The 23,185-nt window shown below is 36.6% G+C and overlaps 2 protein-coding genes across 2 annotated transcripts in view; one reads left to right on the top strand and one right to left on the bottom strand.

Moving 5' to 3' along the window:
• Nucleotides 1–1,893: 1,893 nt before the first annotated feature.
• LOC106869650 (uncharacterized) lies at nt 1,894–17,541 on the top strand. Its single transcript, XM_014915470.3, has 10 exons — nt 1,894–1,966; nt 5,169–5,271; nt 6,662–6,699; nt 8,140–8,240; nt 9,543–9,702; nt 10,179–10,249; nt 11,415–11,496; nt 13,400–13,471; nt 13,967–14,158; nt 16,798–17,541. Exons 1-10 carry the CDS (start codon nt 1,907–1,909, stop codon nt 16,837–16,839), a joined length of 921 nt encoding a protein of 306 aa, XP_014770956.2. The 5' UTR covers nt 1,894–1,906; the 3' UTR covers nt 16,840–17,541.
• A 2,238-nt stretch (nt 17,542–19,779) lies between these two features.
• LOC106869649 (homologous-pairing protein 2 homolog) overlaps nt 19,780–23,185 on the bottom strand; it is a 17,765-nt gene continuing 14,359 nt past the window's right edge. The window contains exons 7-9 of the mRNA XM_014915468.3: nt 22,743–22,796; nt 21,346–21,405; nt 19,780–20,804 (exon numbers count right to left, since the gene is read on the bottom strand). Of these exons, the coding sequence (XP_014770954.1) occupies nt 20,748–20,804; nt 21,346–21,405; nt 22,743–22,796 (171 nt within the window). The 3' untranslated portion in view covers nt 19,780–20,747. The remainder of the gene's footprint in view (nt 20,805–21,345; nt 21,406–22,742; nt 22,797–23,185) is intronic.

The following is a 23,185-nucleotide window of genomic DNA, read 5'->3' as shown; positions in this document are numbered from 1 at the left end:
GGTGAATAATACTACCAGCCATACCTACTCAGAGCCTAGAAAAGGTACTACACTTTGATCTTAGCCAAGGTATCAAGAAGCAGTCAACTCTGAACGAGCAAGCCTACGAGCAACTATGTACCACACTTGTTCGATACTTTTAAGTCTTAGGCTCAATTCAGACGGCTATATGAAGCTACTGGAGAATGTATTCAATGACTCGCTGCAGAAGGTTGCTGATGGAAGGTCATATGTGTGGTAGCAGGGTTCGGTTCCTTGCCATAGCTCCAGAAAGAGTCAGAAGTGGTCGTCGGAAAACTTCTACAACTTCATCAGCCCCAATTTCTGGCTTCCTAATTATCCCAGTTGTAATCCCATGGATTACTATGTGTGGTGTGCAGTTGAGAAAGACAACAGCCACTTTGCTTGCAACACTAAGGTCGAAGTGGGGGGGGGGGGGCAAGATCAAGGAAATGTTCAAAGATCTTCTCAGGAGCACAGAGAGGAGCCATCTTGCGGCCGTGGTGGAAACTGAGGACAGATACTTTGAGTAAACATTTATGTCCCAAGTGGAACCCGGAAAAAGTCGATGAAGTTTTGACCGAAAATGTCTGTCTTCAGTTCCTTCAGTTTTGTCTGACACACTAACTCTTTCGCCACAGCAATCAGAGAAGAAAACTGCCTGCCCTTCCCGGTCAAAGAATTGCGGTGGTGCGATCTTGACAGCCAGATCTGTCCTACACATAATAGCAGTTGCTCGACATAATTCTCCACATCTCATCAATGTTTGAATACTGTATGAGTGCATGAAGGATGGTTTCGTCACTGTGCACATATCTCGAGTAAGCACAACTATCATGCTTGTAAAGTTTATCCCGAACCGGCAATGTCCCTTCACTCCTGAGAGCTCTGTTAGGGATTTCTGGAAGTTATCTATGGGCCTCGAAAGTCTTTCGGAACAGACCAATCAATTGATTTTCATCGACATCTAGAGTTTCCTCGCGGACGTTGTTGCTCTTTCCCCTCACTAATCCTTTGTGGAACGGCGAAGTAGAACATTCACCGATTGCACTACCCGACTGGTAGAAGGCGAGGAGCATCTGACGACATTCAAAGTGCCAGACACCTCAGCCTACGCTTGAGTCAGGACTGCTGCTCCATTAAAGAGACGAGTTGTGGAAAACCGTGTCTAGCAAACGGTGACCACACTTGTTCACCGTCAAGGAAATGCTTGAGTTGTCACAATCGGGACATCATTAACCACAGCATGCCCAGTCTTCCATTAAATAAAAATTAACAGTAAATAGACCGTCTGACCAGAGGAACACATCCCCTCCACAGAAAGCGAAAGATCAGTTCCATTTTGCTTAGCTATGAAACAAGGCAAGGTACGACGGCCAGTCAGCATTAGATAATGAATGAGATGTAAGCATTTGCCACCTCCGCCCGGCTCTTCAGAGATAGTTTCCTCTTCGTTCATTTCCAGGTAAAACTAGCTACCCTGGCATAAGAAAAAAGAACATTAAGCATTTTGTCTGGCCCTCTAACAATCCTACCAAAATCACCGCAAGGGCGATTTGGCAGGTATTTATTAGCACGTCGGTGTCCCGACATATGACTGAAGGTTTACCAGTCATGATCATCACGTCTTTTTGCATACTGGGTACTAGCTATTGTCCACCGTATCTTTCTTTAAGACAAAGGTGCAATTTAAGAGAGAGAAATTTGGTTATTTCTCACAGTCAAATGACCGTCTGAAACAGAACAGAATAACAAACGTCCGTAATAAAATAACTTTGCAAGGGAGGTGACTCTGACATATTCTAATTAAATTTTTGTTTTCCTTGGCTTTAGTTAGCTCTTTAATGTTAGAAAACAGATCTGGTATTCCAATTTCAGATTCAATAAAAAAGTATATAAAAAAGAAATGGCTGACCTCGAAGTAAATGTGGAAGACATTCCCAGTACTCAGCATGGTAAAATGAAGGTACGTTACACGGTTAGCATGACGCTGATGATGCCGGTCTGGTGTGTCATTGTCTTTTAGTTCAATTGTTGCATTTGCATTTAGCTTTTGATGTTGTTTTGCCATTGGTTTGTGTTGTCGGCAGTGTGTACTGTGTGTACTTTTAGTAATGTGGTAGAAGGGGGAAGAATTACAAAAACAAAAAAGCCGCTACGAAAAGGAAACAACCAAATTTTCCCTTTCTTAGAAGTTGAAAGTAAGTGATTGGTAGAATCATAATAAAAAATGAATGATTTAAAGGGACAGAATAGAAAAATAATTTAGATTCGCGCCTTATATGCAAAGTCAACGAAACGAAATGAAATCTACTTTTTTGGAGAAACACAATTATACACTACCATAGTAATTATCGATTGGTATCACGATCAAATCAGAGTGTGTATGTATGTATGTATATATATATATATATATATATATATATATATATATATTCGGCTAAATTTCCAAATCTAATCTAAATAAATACAATCGCAATTAAGGAGATACGATGAAGTGTTCATGTTAAACAAGTGTGAATTAATTATTTTTCGCTTTATTCACTTGATTATTTTTTGTTGGTTATTGTGTAAAAAATAAACAATTGAATTCGTTGCTGATTTTGACCACGTGCACATCTCTTACTATGGAAACAATCTTCAAAATAATACATTCTTCAGAATACTGAGCGGTGAGAGGGAAAACTATAACCTATCTGAAACATGTTAAATAGATAGATGTTACTGCCTCCCAGAATGTTTATTGGTGCTCCCCCCCTCCTAAATTTCAACAAAACTCTCGGTGGATCCTCATGAATCATGATGTAATCTTTACGCGGTCGCCTGACTTGCTAGGAAAAACTAAATTTCTTTAAATCATACCCTGCCGTTTTCAGAAAAGGAAGACATCGGACAAGTTAAATTTAGATGGGAAAGTCACGGATGGAATATTTTTGATCATGGTCTCGACCAGGGCTGTCCTGGGTCTAAGCTACAACAACATCAAGCCTCTGAGCGAACAAGGAAGCTTCAGCATTTATTATTCCTCCATGCGAGTGGATCAACGTGTTGGAATTATCGGCAGATTTCCTCTAAATCACAACTTATAAAAAAAAAAAAAAAAGAATACCTTAGGTAATGCAGTCCGATGTAAACAAACCGGAAAAAAACGACAGGATCATCATGGTTGAAATACTTCTGATCATAGTCTGTTGGCTCCGGGTTTACCTTGGGCTAAACAACTATTTAGTTTACATCCTTCTTGCATTATCTACATAGATCTAAAATTTGTAAACCAGTTAATGTTATGGTTATTTCCTAAACTTCCTTATCAATATAAATTATTCTTGTCAAGTAAATAATATGTATGTTAACAGATAACATTTTAACCTGCCCTGCTTTTAATTGGATTTAGCATATTTCAACAGATTATTGATACCATTGTGTTAGCGTTAACTTGACAAATATATAACCAATAAACAAGATATAGTCCTAGTAGCAAAAATCTTACAGTGAAGGTAGATCATTCCAGAGGTGATAGGTTTTGACAGATGGCTTCATTGTTTACTTTTCTCCTTAATGGCTTCATTGTTTACTTTTCTCCTTAATGGCCCAACAATATCCTCAACAGAATTGTTCATAGTTGTTGTTGTTGTTGGCACTCCGTCGCTTACAACGTCGAGGGTTCCAGTTGATCCGATCAACGGAACAACCTGCTCGGGAAATTAACTTGCAAGTGGCTGAGCACTCCACAAACACGTGTACCCTTAACGTAGTTCTCGGGGATACTCAGCGTGACACAATGTGACAAGGCTGAGCACTCCACAGACACATGTACCCTTAACGTAGTTCTCGGGGATATTCAGCGTGACACAGTGTGACAAGGCTGGCCCTTTGAATTACAGGCACAACAGAAACAGGAAGTAAGAGAGAGAGAAAGTTGTGGTGAAAGAGTACAGCAGGGTTTGTTTGCCACCATCCCCTGCCGGAGCCTCGTGGAGCTTTAGGTGTTTTCACTCAATAAACACTCAAAACGTCCGGTCTGGGAATCGAAACCGCGATCCTATGACCGCGAGTCCGCTTCCCTAACAACTGGGCCATTGCGCCTCCACTGTTCATAGTAGTCCACTTCTTAATGAATAAAGAAACTCTGGATTGTCCTGTTATGAGTGATAGCTTCTCAGTTGCTGATGCTAATACTTGTTTTTAGTTAATACTTTCAGAATGTGAGATATAATAGGAATGAGTTGAAAGGAAGGCACGTGTATTATGATTTTTAGGAGGGAGATGTAGACTGTTGGTAGTTAAGAGGTGCAGAAGTGATTTTAGCTGTATTAGACAAAATGCATTGTGTAGTAGGGTTTTTTTTTTTTAGCTTATTGACTAACTTTTTTGATGCAGTCATAAATGTTGGTGAATATATTAGCTGCACTTCCTAAGATAGTCGCAGAAATGACTCTCTTCTGTAACTTAGTGACTAGAGAGAGGCTGTGCTTGTAATTTTTGCAGTCTTTCTCAGACCAGGAAAGATCAATGAAAATCTGTTGCTCAATATCTCTCGGAAAGACAATGGCAGTGAGGGAATTCATGAAAGTTAAGTTCTTGAGGGAAAATGGTTTATTGCAGGATCTAAGAGTTGAAACACAGTAGTGGTTTTAGACTGGGAGGAAGGGCTTAGCAGAGACTGATGTGTTATGTGGGCCCTAAGTGGAAGTGATAAGCAGCTAGTTACATCACAGGAGAGCAAACTGTTGTAGTAGTGATAAAAAAAGCAGTATAATTGTAATGTGTTAATGAATGGATTTTTGCCCTTCTCTCTTGAATGTGGCTGTTCTTTAGCCTCAGGTTAGCTCTGATTAAGGAGCCGTATGATTAATGGCATTGTTGCCATCCTTTCTTTTCAGACATAATGTATCTCAGATTACATTATACAATATGCCCTTCTCTCTCTCTCTGACTTTTTTAAAAGAGATTTTGTATTCTGTTTCAAGTCAGAGAAATGACCCCATACTGGCTCCCTCATAAACTCACTTGAAAGCAGTCTCAGATATAAGTGTTGCATGTTGATTATAATTCTGTATGGTTTCAGTGTATAGTTGATAATTCATAATAGAAAAAAACTTAAAGGGCTGCTATGTAGCAATGTGTATTTCCTTGCTATCTTCAGGTCTTTCATTTATTTTTCCTAGGTTGCAGAATTACGGAAAGAGTTAAAGGAACGTGGTTTGTCTTCCATAGGTACAAAAGCAGAACTTTTGAACCGCCTGGAAAAAGCACTCAATCCTGAAGCAGGTTGGTAAAAGTATATTAATCCATTCGATTAATTTAGAATGTTTATTATGAGATTTCAGTACATTTATATAACTTTGACAAAGATTTGGGTAGAGAAGTGGTAAAGCCTGATTTTAGGAAGCTGGTCCTTACAAATGAGAAAGATGACAAATTGTGACATGCTGTTCAGTGGACATGTCCAATCTGTGTACCTAGAAAAAACCCATTAATTGGGAAAGAAGGATGACCATCATTTACTGTCCATGTTCCATACTGGCATAGGTTGAACAGTTTGACAAGAACTGATGGGCACAGAGAGTGCATTGTGTTCCAAAGACTGTTTGGCATGGCTTCTATAGATGGATGCCCTATCACTTTACAGTGTGTGTGGTATATGAGGTGCATTCAAAAAGTATCCGACTATTTTTCCCACCAAAACCAGTGCTGGGTGAGCAAAGTTCTTTGGGTGGGAGGTGACACCACCCTTCATGTGCATGCATGAAAATTTTTGCACCGGTACGCCACATCAGTTCCTTGCTGTTACACCCAAATTACAGACGTGTAGTGCATGCTTGTTAGATTTTCGTTTCCCTTCTAGATGACCAATGACCAAAAGCATTGAGCAGAAACCATAAATTCATGTCTCATCACGAGTGATGATGGTCTTCATGAAGTTTGGGTCATGGTTTGCACAGTCCAGCATGTCCTGTCCTGGGCGATTTCCACGCAGAGTTACTTCTGCTGCTCTGCCAGCACTTTGGTTAGTTAGTGTGTTGGGTGTGGTGAATGCAATTTGAGTGATGAGTGCTGGAGAGACAAATGTGTAGAGAGTGCCTAAGTGGAGGTGTCATTAGACCAGCTAGCTCTGCTGAGCAGAGACCATGATAATAACAATAGTAAAAACAAAGAGAAGAGACAGCTTGTTTATGGTCTAGAGATTAAGGTGTGTCTGTGAGTGACTTTATGCTAATCAGTCGAATGGCCTATTTTATAGATATGGTCTTGCATATCTCTGTGTGTTTGTAGCAGCAGCATTTTCCCAGATATGGATGTAGTTTTCCATTGTGGATCTTATCTGAGATTTGTTGCATAGTAAGAAGTATTTCCTTATTTGGAAGAGGAAACCCTGTTGTTCATGTGTTTAGGATGGGCATTCACCAGGAGAGTTCCTTGGTGATAATGAGACCTAGAATTTGAAGTAATAATGAAGATTCTAATATCATGCTATTTATGTTAAATGGGGTTGGAGTGTGATAAATTTGTCTTGATATATGCAATGCTGTTCAGAAGACAAGATTGGTATGCTTCCTTTGGGGGACATTTTCCGGGTTTGTTCCTAGATTCAGTGCAGATTTCTCATGAACACTTGTATCTTTGCTAAATTTTAATATTTTGTCTGTTTGTTACACAGATATCCAGGAAGAACCTGATGGAGCTGTGATTGATGAGGTAAATTTAATGCATTCCCTAAATCTTTTATACACTCGACCCACCTAAAACCATCTGGATATTTAATATCTAAATTTAATTCTCCCATCATGATTTTAATGAAATGCCTTTTATGTACCAGAAAGTAACTTTATTACTAAAAAGTTATTTCAAGAAAAGTTTAAGCCTTTTTCTTTTGTTTTGATTTTGTCAGTATGAAGGGTGTGTCTGTTTGTGGTTTATTTGGTTGACTCAGTTTAGTTTTATCCTGGATTTTGAGGTTTTATGAGATAAAGATGGTAGTCTATACCAGACATGGGCAACCTTTTTCAACAAGCAGTTCACATGAGATGTGGCTCATCTTCAGGCAGGTGGCACTCTTAAAATTTCAAGATGTGTGTTTCTGAATGTTCTGCAGGCTGCAGTTTGCCCATAACTGATCTAGTCCCTTACTGTAGTTGTGTTCTCAAGGTACAGTGTACCCTACTCTATCTGTCTCAGTTTTCTTGGCCTACATTAAGGTGCCTTGTTTCAATTTTGTGTGTATAATTAACGATTTATTATGCTAGTAAACACTTGACTACAACATTAGAGATGAGTGTAGTGAATGTAAATGAACCCCCAGTATGTTTGCTACTTTCTCTATTCATCCCTTCAACATCCATAGAAATAAGCCAAAATAATGAATAAAAGCATTGTCAACCCAGGCAGATTTTGATGAATCAGAAGACCCACTACTGTAAAACATTCTACAATATGGCTTTACTGTCTGTGCTTTCTCATTGCCTTAAAAAATTTTAAAGATCATAATATAAAGACAACTTCCATTGATCAAGAACCTAGGAAGATTCTCTCCATAGTATAAGCTTGGACAATGTTTTTCATGAAAGTCTAACAATTGTCCATACATGCAAGTATGTTCAGCAACTGATACAACTTAACACCTGTGTTGTCAAAGCTGAACTTAGAGCTGGAACAAACACCATTAAGTATTTTGTCCAACACTCTAACTCCCCCCCCCCCCCCCGGCTCTATTTCATTGATGCTGGAAGGATGAGTGCAAAATTGACCTTTGTGACATTTGAAATGAGAACATGAAGAATTAGAGCAAGTGCTGACTTGTCTGTCAAATTTGATGGTGGCATAGCAGTTGCATAGACAAATGCTAGACTAATGCTAAATTGTTTTAGAGTGCAAAAAAATTGTACACACATAAGACACCTTGTTCTTAATGTGCCCAGTGGTAAGATAAAGCCAAGACAACTGAGCTTGTATGGGAGGGCAAGAGATTACCGAAATGGTTGAAGAGATCTCCATACTAGATGTTTTTTGCCCCTCTTCTAATCATTGTTCTTTACTCCAACATTTTTTCACTGAATCTTCTATCTCCCCATTTTTAACTATCCATTATCACTTGTTATTTTTTTTTTTTTTACTCTTTTTCTGCCCTTCAATTTACAGTTAACCGGTGATGAGGAAATGGATAACATCAGTGACTCAGATGCTACTGATGCTGCTGAAACTAAAGTGGTCATAAGGGAAACTGCTGCCAGTATGACAATGTAAGTGTTAGGGGCTTATTTATTTATCACTTGATTGTTTTTTATCATTATTTGTTTCCATAACAAATTATTGATAATCCTCATTAAATGCCGGTTTAACCCTTAAGCATTTAAACTGGCCATATCAAGCCCAAATATTTTACTTGTTTTATGTTCAGATTGGCCAAATCTGGACTAACCGATACCACAATGTCCTGCTAAACATGAATAATCTCAGCATTAAAGTCTCAGAGTTCTAGATAATGCAGGATTAATTCAAAACAGTGTGAATAAATAAGCATTACATTTGACAGTAATCTGAATGTTAAGGGTTTTTTAGTGCCGCTGGACTGGCTCCTCTGCAGGTGGCACGTAAAATACACCATTTTGAGTGTAGCTGTTGCCAGTACCGCCTGACTGGCCTTCGTGCCGGTGACACGTAAAAGCACCCACTACACTCTCGGAGTGGTTGGCGTTAGGAAGGGCATCCAGCTGTAGAAACTCTGCCAAATCAGATTGGAGCCTGGTGTAGCCATCTGGTCCACCAGTCCTCAGTCAAATCGTCCAACCCATGCTAGCATGGAAAGCGGACGTTAAACGACGATGATGATGATGATGATGATTTCATAAAGTGTTGCTTGTATGATATTGCTGGATCATCCCACTCGTGCTAGCAAGAAAATATTGGTATTTGAAATATTTACAAATTTGATAAAGATTCTCGTTCTTTTGTTTGTGAAGTGGAACTAGTTGATGGGGGACATCAGGCAAATTGTTTTCTCTTTGATGCGACCTTGATATTTTGATGACTGAAATCAATGTCAGAGCCTGCTGAAATGTGCAACTTTGAGTGGTAGACTTATTCTGTTGCTCATTTGGCCCTTAGGGCTTTAGCTGAGTATATTTGGACCAGGTTCTTAGTATGAGATTTCTTCCACCGTTCTCTCAGTTTGAGAAGTCCTGCAAAAGTTTGTGACTGTTCCTCTTCTTTCTGTGGCTAAGCCATTGGAAAATAAACTGACCTAACGTCATGAAGCTCTAGGTAAATACACAGTTCTGAAGAAATTACTCACTTTAGAGTTACCGTATTTATTTGTGTATAAGTCACAACCCTAATTTAGTATTTAATCATGGTACAAAATTTTTCCCTTCATAGTTTTAACTTTGCCATGCATATAAGTTGTGCTTCTGTTTTTCTTTTTCTTTTGGTTAAAATCCAGTAATAAAATAGCACAACTTATGCACAAGTAAATATGTAATTCACTGTTTGTCCTAGTTAACTCAAGTTTTTAATTAAGAGAATTTTTCTTAAACCTCAATCAGATTAGAGACACAGCAAGAAGAGAAATCTGAATCACTACCAGAGACCAAGATGCCCAGTGAGACAACAAAACCATTTGTTCCTGTCAAAATTGAAACTAGCAGTCCTGAGTCATCAACTTCACCTCTGGTGCCTATCAAACCTCCACTATCTGCAGAAGAGGTGAGATGAAATAAATATATTTCCGGTGGGACTTGTGTGTGTGTGTGTTAGGATTTGCGTAGGTGTATGCATGTTTATGGAATATTTGTGTTGGTATGTGTATGTGCTGTTGAACATGTGTTAATCTGCAACCCATATTCAGTTCTTTGCCATTGCTGTTTCATTTGCTCCAAGTAAAATAGCTATTTAGAAAAAGGTATGGATGTCATAATTCTCATTCTTCTTTCTATTGGAGTTGATACTCCCTATTGTTAAATAATTATGATCATAGAAGATTTATCAGTAGGTTTTATTTATTCCACACTGACCATGTCACTTACTTAACACTTACAATTCTGAAATATTTATAGATTGTAAATCTTAATGTTTTCATTTAATAATCATTTGAAGTGTATGTTCAATTTTGTACCACAGTTATTCTATTTATTTTCCAAAGAATTCAGCTTTACCTTGTGTCTTTTTCAAAATTTGTTTAGAAATTAAAGCAGCGAGCTGAAAGATTTGGCATCAGTAATGACACAGATAAGAAAGCTGCCAGAGCTGCAAGGTAATGTAATGTCTAAATGTTCTCAGATGAATTGCTGACAAGCTGATGATTTTTTTCTAACTATTGAGTGGTTGGCGTTAGGAAGGGCATCCAGCTGTAGAAACTCTGCCAAATCAGTTTGGAGCCTGGTGTAGCCATCTGATTCACCAGTCCTCAGTCAAATCGTCCAACCCATGCTAGCATGGAAAGCGGACGTTAAACGATGATGATGATATTAATATTAACTTAAGTCATCATCATCATTCTTTAACATCTATTTTTCATGCTGCCATGGGTTGTACAGTTTAACCAGAGCTGGCAAGAAGGAGAGCTGCACAAGGTTCCAATCTAATTTGGCTTCCTTTCTACTGCTGGATGCCCTTCCTAACACCAACCACTTTACAGTGTGTGTTAGAACAAATGGATGCCTTACCTAATGCCAACCACTTTACAGAATGTACTGGGTGCTTTTTATGTGACACCAGCACCTGTGCTATTACATGGCACTGGCAGAACCAAGTCTGTGGATCTCTGAACTGGAGTGAACCAAAAATGAACCTGTTGAACTTATCTCATAATACATGCATTCATTCATACATACTTGTATGCATATATCTATTATGAAATTTCTTTTTGTATAGTGTAGTCTGTAAGATTTTTTAAATTTTGTACAAAGCATATTTGTGATATTATGATTAAATGCATTGGTTCAAAGATTCACGGGCTTAGTTCTTGAAGGGTTTAATTCTGTAGTTAAAGATGATTCCAACAACAGCATCTGGAAAAATGCTCCAGACTGATGAATGTTGTTGATGTTGTTTAGTCCCAAGTTAGATCTGATTGAACAGATATGAGCCTAAAGGCATTCAGGCTGTGGTAACCATTCGATCTATTTCTTTCTAGACATTGTATCATTCTCTAGTTTATCCTTCCATTTTTTTTGCAATACATTTAAGGGATATTTGGCTACTATTTCTATTAGGTTGAACAATCACATAGAGGTTACTGTATTAACTGAAGGGTCTGATGTTGTATAACTTAAGTGAATTTTTTAAATCCCTCTAGTTGCAGCAATGTTTTCTAAGATGTAGATTGCTGATGGCTTTTAGCAGTTTCATAAACTCTGTTTGTTCTTGGTAATACTCATAACATTATTCTTCATTTTATTTCTTTCTCTTTTTTTTAGATTTGGTCTTGCTAATAACAATGATTCTAGTTCCACCCTTACCAGTAAACATTCAGGCAAAATAGCACCAGCACCAGTTTTGGTAAGTGTTTCAAGATATGTATGTGTGTGTGTGTGTGTGTGAGTCAGTCGATCACACAGCCACACTGGTGTCTGTTTTTACTAATTTTATATGAACATATTATCATCATCCTTTAATGTCTGCTTTCCATGCTGGCATGGGTTGGATGGTTTGACAAGGAGCTAGCTCGGCAGAAAGCTGCACCAGGATCCAGTCATCTGTTTTGGCATGGTTTCTACGGTTGGATGCCCTTCCTAACACTAGTCACTCCACAGAGTAGACTTAGTGAGTTTATAATAATAATAATAATAGTAATATCAATGTTACTGTTGGTATTGTTGTTGCTAGTGTGGTGAATTTGCAGAATGATTTTGGCTTGGACAAAGTTCTGGCTCTACTTTCCGAGTTCAAATCCTACTGGGTTCAACTTAGCATTTCATTTTTTGGGGTAGAAAAAAAAAAAAAATAAAGTACCAATGAAGTACTGAGGTTTATTTAATGAATTAATCACCCCCACTCTTCTAAATTTCTGGTATTGTGTTTGTGTTCGAAATTATTATTATGAATGTCAGTACTTTTGTTTATGTTGTCAAACTGTCCAACCCATGCCAGCATGGAAAACAGACATATGATGGTGGTGATGATGATGATGATGATGATGAAGTCTCGAGTTTGTAATCTTTTAACATCATTGCTTCTAGGATGATGATATTGATCTTCATCATATAATGATCACATGTTCTCTAGACAAGGGTACACACAAATACACATGAACATACATACATTTTATATATATATATATATATATATATATATACATATATAAACAATAGGCTTCTTTCAGTTTCTGTCTACCAAGCCCTCTCACAAGGTTTTAGTCAGCCCAGAGTTATAGTAGAAGATACACATTCATGGTGTCACACAGTGGGACTGAATTCAAGACCACATGGTTGAAAAACAAGTTTCTTAACCACACAACCATACCAGCACCTATAGTTACCAAATTTATTTCTACTGCTTAGCATTCATAACAATTAAGTTTTCTAACATAAACAAAAGATCTTAGGAGTGGATGTATATAGTGGATTCCAGCATTTTCTTTGACCCCAGAAAGATGAAAGCAAAGTATAGCCAAGCAGAATTTGAAATCAAAATGGAAAAGAACCTAACTAAATCCCAAAAGCTATTATATCCAACATTCAACCAATTCACCCACAAAGGTGGCAAGCTGACGGAAACATTAGCACGCCGGGCTAAATGCTTAGCGGTATTTGCCTTTCATCCTTTTGGGGTCGATAAATTAAGTACCAATTATGCACTGTCGTCAATGTAATCGACCTAATCCCTTCTTTGTCCCCTCTATGTTTAGCCCCTTGTGGGCAGTAAAGAAATAAGAAACGTGTAACAATTTTTCATCTTAATTTGTTTTTGCCACTTGTCTTTTGAAAAGCCAACTCTTTTAATTTTTATTGTCCGTTCCTCATATAACCTGTTCGCATACTTATTATTATTCCTTCATATATAGCTCTTTTTAAAAAATCTTTTTGTAGATAACCAGCTATATTATCAATTATTTCTCATTTTCCAACTTGACATTTTTCTTATAACAAATTTTCCACAAACCACCATCTTTTTATCATCATTCCTGCATAAAATGGCCATTCTTCTTAGCATTTATTCTTCCAGAAGTAAGCACCCATTTTTACCATGCATACGAACATTATTTTTTGCCATTTCGTTGCTTGTATTTGTGTCTTTTTTTATTTCCTTTTCAGATCTTTTGTTTTGTTTTGCTTATACAACTACTTCTCATTTCTTGTTTTATTACTCAGTTATGTTTATTAAGAGAACATATTTAATATTTAGCTTTAATCAAAACTAATCTCTTTTTGTTTACTGTTTTAATGTATATTTATTTCTACAGGCAGATGACCTTGACCGACTGAAAAAACGGGCTGAGAGATTTGGAACGATAGTCTCCAATACTTTATCTCGAGTATGAACATTTATTTTTTTAATATCTCCTCTGTTTTTGTCTTTATTTTATTATTATCACAGAATCCACTCTCTGACTATGTTATTACAGATTCACAAAAAACAAAAGAGTGTTGTGTCTCTACCTTCATGTGATAAACTTTCCTAAATCTCAATGATTTATCAGGTCACGTCTTCATAGCTCTAAGTTGAAGGATTAAGATAGAAAAGTAATGATGATTTCAGTCTGGTCTCATTCATTTTTTAACCCCTTCTTTCTTCTCTGCCTGTTCCTTATGATTATCCATCTTTAATCTTAATCTCTCTATTTGTATCTGAATATGATAGAGAGATATTGCAAGTGATTTCTGTCATTGATCTTGGTGAACCAACCAGTAACAAGATTAGAGTGTAAAAACACTTTTCCCTCCTACCTTTTCATTTCAACTCTTATACTACAAGTCTGTTCATTGCATAAGATGGCACTAACTTATTGCTTTATCATTCTTTTTGACAGTTGGAAGATGAAGTTAAACGCCGGAAAAGGAAAGAAAGATTTGGACAGCTTGTTTCAAGTCCAACATCCGGAAGTGGTACTATTACACCTTCTAACAATTCTACTACTACTACTACTACTACTACCACCACCACCACCACCACTGCTGCTGCTGATTCAACTCTTAGCAGCAAAAAATCAGATGAGATTGAGGTAAATATTGTTAACTTTTTAAATTTTGCATTGAGTTCACAAGAAGTTGACTTTGCTAAAGCTAAATTAAAAATTCTGTGCCACACAAAAGACTTATGACAAAACTCTCTACAATGGGTGTGAAAGATGATCTTTTTAACTGGTTGGAATCCTTCATTCTCAGCTGAAAAGAGGTAGTTACAGTTCTAGCACAGCATTCTTCACCCTATGCGATGTCATCTGATGCACCGCAGGGATCTGTTCTTGGTCCCCTTTTATTTGTTGCATACATTAATGATATATATGCCAACTTAAAAAGAATGCCACTGTGCCACAATATGGAGATGACATCAAGCTGTACCTTGAGATAAAAAAGGGACAGATCCTGAACACTATAGATCTTTCCTGCAATCAGACCTGGACACAATGCAACAATGGATCACTGGCTGTGGACAAGTGTATCACCATGCATTTTGGGAGGAAAAAAACCCAGTGTCCACATACTCTCTCTACAGAAGTTTTCTTGTGAACACGACCTGGGCATTACTGTCAGCAGCAATTTGCACTGGACAAAGCACATCTCTAAAATTGTCAAGAAGGCTGAGGGTGTCTTGGCATCACTCAGCAATGCCTTTGTCAGCCACTCTCCAGTTATCTGTTTAATGCTGTATAGGCTATGGTGTGGCCACACTTGGAATTTGCATCACCAGTCTGGAACCCCTATCTTGCTCAAGACATTGACCTCCTGGAACCTGTTCAGAGATGTGCAACCAAGTGAATACCCCCCATCAGACATCTACCATACTTTACATTCCCTTACCAGTCTTTGGATCTGGTAGACAGAAATTGTTTGGAAGCCCATTGTGTGTGTGAGTGTGTGCATTTTTGTCCACCACTGCTTAACAACCAGTATTGGTTTGTTTACATCTGCAAAAGAAACTAAAATATCAGGCTTTAAAAAATGTAAGGACTGGGGTCACCTTGTTCAACTGAATCCTTCAAGGCAGTGTTCCCACATTGCTGCATTCCAATGAATGAAAGAAGTGGAAATAAAACAGTAAATGAATAGTCACTACCCCCTGAAAATTGAATATAAGATAGATAAGTTGTTATTGTTGTTGGCACTCCGTCAGCGTGACAAGGCTGACCCTTTGAATTACAGGTACAACAGAAATAGGAAGTAAAAGTGAGAGAAAGTTGTGGTGAAAGATTACAGCAGGGTTCGCCACCATCCCCTGCCGGAGCCTCGTGGAGCTTTAGGTGTTTTCACTCAATAAACACTCACAACGCCCGGTCTGGCAATCGAAACCGCGATCCTATGACCGCGAGTCCGCTGCCCTAATCACTGGGCCATTGTGCCTCCACAAGATAGACAAGATACTGCAATAAACACTATGGCATGACTTTTTCCTTATCCCTTTAGCATTTAAACTGGTCATATCCAACTCAAATTGTGAAGATCTGGCTTCTCACACATATCCTACAATGTCATTCTAAAAATATGTAAACACAGCATTGAGATCTCAAAGTAACAAGATAATGCATGATTAAATCAAAACAATGCGAATTCATAAGCATTGCACTTGATAGCGAAAATTAAAAAAAAAATCCTGACTCAACCTGTTATATATATATATATATATATATATATATATATATATATATATATATATATATATATATATATATATATATATATATATATATATATATATATATATATATATATATATATATATATATATATATATATATATATATATATATATATATATATATATATATATATATATATATATATATATATATATATATATATATATATATATATATATATATATATATATATATATATATATATATATATATATATATATATATATATATATACAAACAATAAATGGAGCAAAACGCATCTAAATAAAAGTACCTTTAATTCCTACACATGTTTCAAAATATATGTGTACTCTACTCCAAAGAAGTAAGAGCTGCTGGGATTCCACATATATCCATCATCAGGGAACCAACATATAGAAGCAAGACAAATGTGAAATGATGAGGTAACTTACGAGTTATAATATTACATGGCTAAGTAAGTGATATATAGTGAGGGTGCATGGCTTAGTGGTTAGGTGCTACACTCACAATCTAGCGATCGTGATTTCAATTCCTAGACTGGGTTGTGCGTTGTGTTCTTGAGCAAAACACTCCATCTCACATTGCTCTGATATGTGGTACCCAGTGCTCCTGATCAGACACCTGACACGTGGTACACAGTGCATCTGATCAGACAACGTTGATTTCATAGAGAGAGAGTGAACTAATGTGCGGCACAAACACTTGGTCACTATAAACAAATCATTTGTGCAGGTTGTTCGGCGAGGGCTGAACACTCACACATTGTTTTTGAGAGTCCATCATAAATGAGTAATCTGAATGCAAAAAGGTTAATGAAGTTCCTTGTGGTAGACTGGCTTTTGATTTTAAAGATTTCTCTTGTATTGTAGCTGTGAGAACTAGAATAATGTTCTGACTAAGTTGGCTCAATGTTTTGCTTTGATTAATCCAATTTCTACCATGTTTTTCTCTCTCTTTTTTTTATCCTTTTCCCTCGTTCTACTAACTGTTTGTAATTTTTTTTTCTTCCCTATTTTCAACAGGAAAAGAAAAGGAAACGAGCAGAACGATTTGGACTGTTGTGATGTTTTTATCACTGTAGACCAATGTTAGTTAGTTTCAGCAGATCTGCTGACACTGCTGCCAACCCTCACATTTCCATACAACTCTCATTATCTTAGCATATATTTATATATATGCGTTTATATATACAATATATATACATATATATGTAATGTGTGTGTATATATATGTATATTAAATGTGTGTGTGTGTGTGTTTGCGTGTGTGTCTGTATATATGTATATTATATATAATGCATATGTATATTATATATTTATGTATGTATAAACACGCATGGAGTAAAAGCAGATTTCATATTGTTAACATACGCTCACCACATAACACTTCTCTGTACAGGTGGAGGCTGGTTGGTTGTTTGTTATCATGTTTGGTTATGTGTATGTGTGTGTGTGTGTGCATGCACATATGTGTGTGTGTGGGCATGTACGTGCTAATAAATGATGATAATTATATAATATGTGGAATTATTTAGAGCAACTTTCTATATAACTTTATATAAATAATGTTTTAGGCTCATATTTTAAAAAAATTTTTTTTTTGAATTAGTGTTTTTTTTTATTACCTGTACTTATCCTTATCAAAGACAACAGAACTATCAAACAATTTTAGTACCAGAAAATTAAACATGTGTTAATGAATTTGTTTGTAATTTCTAAAAAAAAAAATTATTTGAAGAAGAATAATTAAATGTAGCTTTTTAATAACTTTTTCTTGGCATTTATCAATCTTTGTTCATTAAAAAAAAAAAAAAATCAAAGACAACTATACTTCAGTACTTTCACATGTTTTAGACACTTACTGGATTGTTAGAATTAGCAGCCAAAGAATTAATGTGGTTTTGGAAGCAGACAACTTGAAGAAAAGAAAAACAAAAGTCTGGCTGGTCGAAACTGGAATGTCTTTGATGACAAATCTACTTCATGAAGGCTGACCTGGACCAAACTTCGGAAGTTAAAAACTCATGCTTTGTGATATTTTTTGGTTTTGGTAGATGGAAACTACGAAAGCCTGTCATATATCATCATTTTTATGTTCATTCTTCCATGCTTGATTAGGTTGGATGCTCTTTGTGTTGCCAACCCTCACCTGTTTCCAAGTAAGGTAATATTTCTCCATAAGCAGACACAAGATTGGGAATAAAGGACACTGCTCGCATGATGGTGACATTTGTTTACATCTACTACACAATGGCAAGGCAAAGAAACAATAATAACACATACAATGAGCTTTTTTCAGTTTCCATCTACCAAATTCACTCACATGGTTTTGATTGACCTGGGGCTATAGTAGAAGGCACTTGCCCTATGTGCCATTGGTGGGACCGAACCTAGAACCATGTGGTACAGCCTGCACCTGTGTGTGTGTATATATATATATATATATGAATGTTGATTATCGATGTGTTTTTGCATTGTTTCAGCAGTGACATTTCTGTCCTCTGTAAACCCACATCCATTCGTCTTTCAAAGGACAAGATCAAATGGAATTATCTCATTGGAAAACAAGTAAGGGTTGGCATGCAGCTGTGGAATAATACCTCAAGAAGTCTCATCTATTTCGTACCAGCATGAAGAAAGTAGATGTAAAAACTTAGATGATGATGATCTGTTAGCTTGCAATACTTGAGTTTGACTTATATGAGTGTAAGTTGAAGAAGGATTTCCCTTGACACTAAATGAAAACGATGAGTTTAGTTTGTCCCATCAGGTGTATTCTGGTGTACTCACATCATATTTTTGTGCTGTCGCTGTTCCTTGGTAAGGGAGGTAAATCTTATTCTCTCGATAATATTAATGTTCAGTTTTATAAAAATTCCATCAGTCCTGTTAGGAACTGATCAGTAAATATCTTAAAGAAAAAAAAAGGTGGATGGGGGAAGGGATCAGTGTGCTGTTGGTGAATTTCAAGCAGGATGGAAATTTGGAAGGGTGTATTTTTATATTTTAGTTTTCCATCAACACCAAAGCAAGGTAGGATATAAATACTTAATTTTTTGGTTCTAAATTTCCAAATACTTGTAGAATCCAACAATATGTACAAGACAAACATTTACACAAGGTTTCCATTATGAATAATTAATTTATTGAAAAAAAAAAGAAGCCCCCCTCCCAATCAATAATTTAACTGATATTGGTCTCTCTACAAATTCTGAACATGATATCCTTCCCTCCACCAACTTAACTTATTTTAAAGTCCTTAAACAATGGGAACATTTATACTGTTATCTAACATGCCATGTCAGTGGTTAGGGTGTTAAAAGGTACTTTATATATAGTCATTTGTTTGCTTTCCTTTTCTAGCATAGGTTAGATGAATATCTTACTGAGACATTGTTTTACAGCCAGATACCTTTTCTGTTACTACACAATTATTCATAATACATTTTGTACATACAAAAATCTTTGTCAACTAATCAAGCAGGTTTGATTAAGCCCTCTTACTTCATGGAGCTTAGCACTGAAGCTGTGATTTCATCATCATCATCGTTTAACATCCACTTTCCGTGCTAGCATGGGTTGGACGATTTGACTGAGGACTGGTTGACCAGGTGGCTACACCAGGCTCCAATCTGATTTGGCAGAGTTTCTACAGCTGGATGCCCTTCCTAACGCCAATCACTCCGAGAGTGTAGTGGGTGCTTTTACGTGCCACCTGCACAAAGGCCAGTCAGGTGGTACTGGCAACGACCACGCTCAAAATGGTGTATTTTACGCGCCACCTGCACAGGAGCCAGTCCAGCGGCACTGGCAACGATCTCGCTCAAATGTCTTTACATGTGCCAGCAAAAGGTGACAAATTTCTTGTGTGAGTGAGTGTAGTATATAACCAATTATATCAACCCCCAACTATGAAAAGAAACAACATTGTTGATGGGATTTAATCTTAAAATGTAAAGAGATGTATCAATTTAATGACTTCTAAAATAAACACAAGATGATAAATTTTCAGAGACAATATAGTTGATCATATCAGCTCCAGTATTTGGCTGGTACTTATTTTATTAACCACATCGGAGGATGAAAGGCAAAAATGACCCAAGTGGGAATAGGATTCTAACAGACATGTAAGTAAATAGTATTAAGGCCTTTAGAACAGCCCTCTGTGTTTATTCTAATACCGGAAAAAGGTAACAGAGATTGTAGTGAGAAATGAAATGTCACAACCAACTGGTAGTAATAATAAAGAACACATTTTAGAGGTAAGTTTAAAAGAAATTCTCAATCAGTTTACAGATGAGAGAAAAAAGTAATATAAATACAGGTTTCAGTTTTAGTTAAAACTCCTTTCACTTCATATATACCGTAAGCATTTGTGGTTATTGTTAGCTCTTCAGCTTCCTGTAAACCCCAGGCCATCATCATATGGTCCCCTGCATTCCTTTCTGATGACTTCCAGCTTTTCCCATCTTGTTTGAGCCTCCTTTGAAAGTCTGGTTTGGAGAATGTCATTAATCTAGTCTCCAAGACATGGAGCCTCTTACCTGAGAAAAGTGGGCTCGTTTTGCTTTCTGTTGATGTTTAAATAACAAGAAATGTTTCCACACAGTAGTGCTACCAATAATGACTTGGAGGACGAGGTCTACATTATGTAGCCTTTTACTGTGTAACGACTACAGACAAACAGCAGGTAGTATGGGTTGTCTCTCCTTCAAGTTGCTTTATATCTACACAAAAATACTCCCAGGAAATACCTGGATTTAACAGCAATCCTATTTCCATTTTCCCATAACATGGCCTTTGAAAATCAACATTATCAAACAAGTTTTAAAACAAAATGAAATAAATGACAACCAAATAAACAAAACTTACCAAGTGAATTAATAAATTATTTTCAACATAAAATAAATTTCAATTGAAATAAACAATTCTGTCTTGCTATAAATAGACTGGTTTCAATGGTTTTTGTGACTTTAAATATTTGGAATAGTCACACCACAGTCTTCATCAGTTTCAACACCAATTTCTTCCTGCAAACAGAAGAAAAATAAATTGAAATAAATAATGGTGTTATTGTAGTGTAATTGTGTAAAAGTTGCTTAATTCAGATCAATCTTGCTGAAAATTTATGATCAGAGGCGCAGGAGCAGTTGTGTGGTAAGTAGCTTGCTTACCAACCACATGGTTCCGGGTTCAGTCCCACTGCGTGGCATCTTGGGCAAATGTCTTCTACTATAGCCTCGGGCCGACCAAAGCCTTGTGAGAGGATTTGGTAGATGGAAACTGAAAGAAGCCTGTCGTATATATATATTTGTGTGTAAAATAATATATACATTAATACATTGATAAGTAAAATAACACCAATGGAATAAGGATAAAAGATGGACAGTTGAAGAACATTACAAGCATGGAAGGCGGATGTTAAACGACGATGACAATATATATATATATAAGAAAATGAAAAGGAGAAAATGATAATGATATATCTTTTTAGCTCTGAATACCGCAATCAGTTCTAAGTGCATCACTATATCAAAAGATTAAAATCTTAAGAGAGTAATCAATACTCACATATAAATGTTTCTTGGTTTTGGGGTAACCTTCTAGGATGGCATTTAAAATATCATTGGCCTTCAATAAAGAAAGAAATACATTGGTCGATTTTCTTTGATGGAAATGTTCTGGTAAAAAGCAAAAAACAGTTTCACACACACGTGCGCATCCACACACATGTGCATCCATACACACAAGTACTAAGTTGTTTTATATTGGATGTGGAGACACAAAACTTCCAATAATATATTTTTTTCTCAATAATATTGTTTAAATAATTGATTATTGAAGTTATGCTCCTAGTTAGTATTTTGTGTGTAAATATATACGAGTGTGTGTGTGTGTGTGCACATGAGTTTAAATGTTTATCAATGATTGTGCATGTCTCTGTATACTTGCAATTATGAATAAGCTGCTGAGAGCATTGCAAATATGACACTAAAGTGAATGCTTTGGTCATGAATGCAGCGAACACAGGCCAGATGAATTTGCACAATTTATAGAATAGCAATGATTTTGCAACTATTCATATACAAGAGTGGAACACAGCACGGAGTTTAGGCATATAACAACAATAAAAGTTGCATTATATTGTGTATAGAAGCTGGAGTGTAAGTTAATGTATATAACTGCAACTTTTATTTCTCATCTAATAAAGGGAAAATCAAGCCCATACTTGAACTTAAATCTGAGTACATTAATAGAAGTACATTAATAGAAGTACATACAATTACAAATGCACAAATATTTGTACATAACTTTCTTAGAAGGAAAAATCATGTATGTGTTTGTATGTACATGTATTTATTTATGTGTTTCAGCCAAGTGGCTGCGGTCATGCTGGTGCACCACCATATACATAAGGGTCCAGATGGACTATATGTAATCTGAACCTTCCCCCCTTATTTTTTATTTTTTTTACGGAATCCCACGTTTTAGGCTATGGAGATTCCGATTCTGAAAATTTTTTTTCAAAATTTCGATTCCCCCCCCCCCCCCCCCGGTTTTTATATAGATCCACATGGTAAACCTAACCCTAACTCAAACCCTAACCCTAGTTTTGTGAGATTTGGCTGTTATTTCTGGCATGTAAATAGCCTGGGGGGGGGGGGGGGGGGGGGGTTGAAATTTTTCAAACAATTTTTTTTCAGAATCAGAATCTTCATAGCCTAAAACGTGGGATTCGGTAAAAAAAAATTAATAAATATGGGGGGGGAAGGTTCAGATTACATATAGTCCGTCTCCGCCTACATTAGTACCTCGGTTTTTGAACAACTCTGATCACGAATAAATCGTTAAATTGTGCTTTATATATATATATATATATATGTATATATTGATATATATAAAGCACAATTTATTCGTGATCAGAGACACAAGAATAAAAAAAAAAGAAAAAGAAAAAAGAAAGTTACCATTCGTTTTCTCTTTTTCCATTCTTTAACACATTTCTGTCTTTCTTGGTAAACCTAAATGATGATAGAAACCTAAAGGATAACATTCTGAGCAAAGTAAATGAAATAAGGGAGACTCTACATAGTTACTTGGTCTGCTAGAATTAGCAACCAACTGTCCCTCAAACCATACCTTATCATCTTAAAAAAATAACAGATAAATGATGTAGCCCTGGAGAAAACAGTCATAGTGTGAATATTTTTGATCATAGGTCAGTCCTGGTTGAGCAGAGCTACCAATAACAAGGTAACATTCCCATATGATCTGATTCATGTTGATTATGCATTAGATTCAGAGAGTAGAGGCGCAATGGCCCAGTGGTTAGGGCAGCGGACTCGCGGTCATAGGATCGCGGTTTCGATTCCCAGACCGGGTGTTGTGAGTGTTTATTGAGCGAAAACAC

This window comes from Octopus bimaculoides, chromosome 9, assembly GCF_046866305.1.
Source record: "Octopus bimaculoides isolate indiv1 chromosome 9, ASM4686630v1, whole genome shotgun sequence".
NCBI classification, from domain to species: Eukaryota; Metazoa; Mollusca; class Cephalopoda; order Octopoda; family Octopodidae; genus Octopus; species Octopus bimaculoides.
This window is presented reverse-complemented; position numbering and strand designations above follow the sequence as displayed.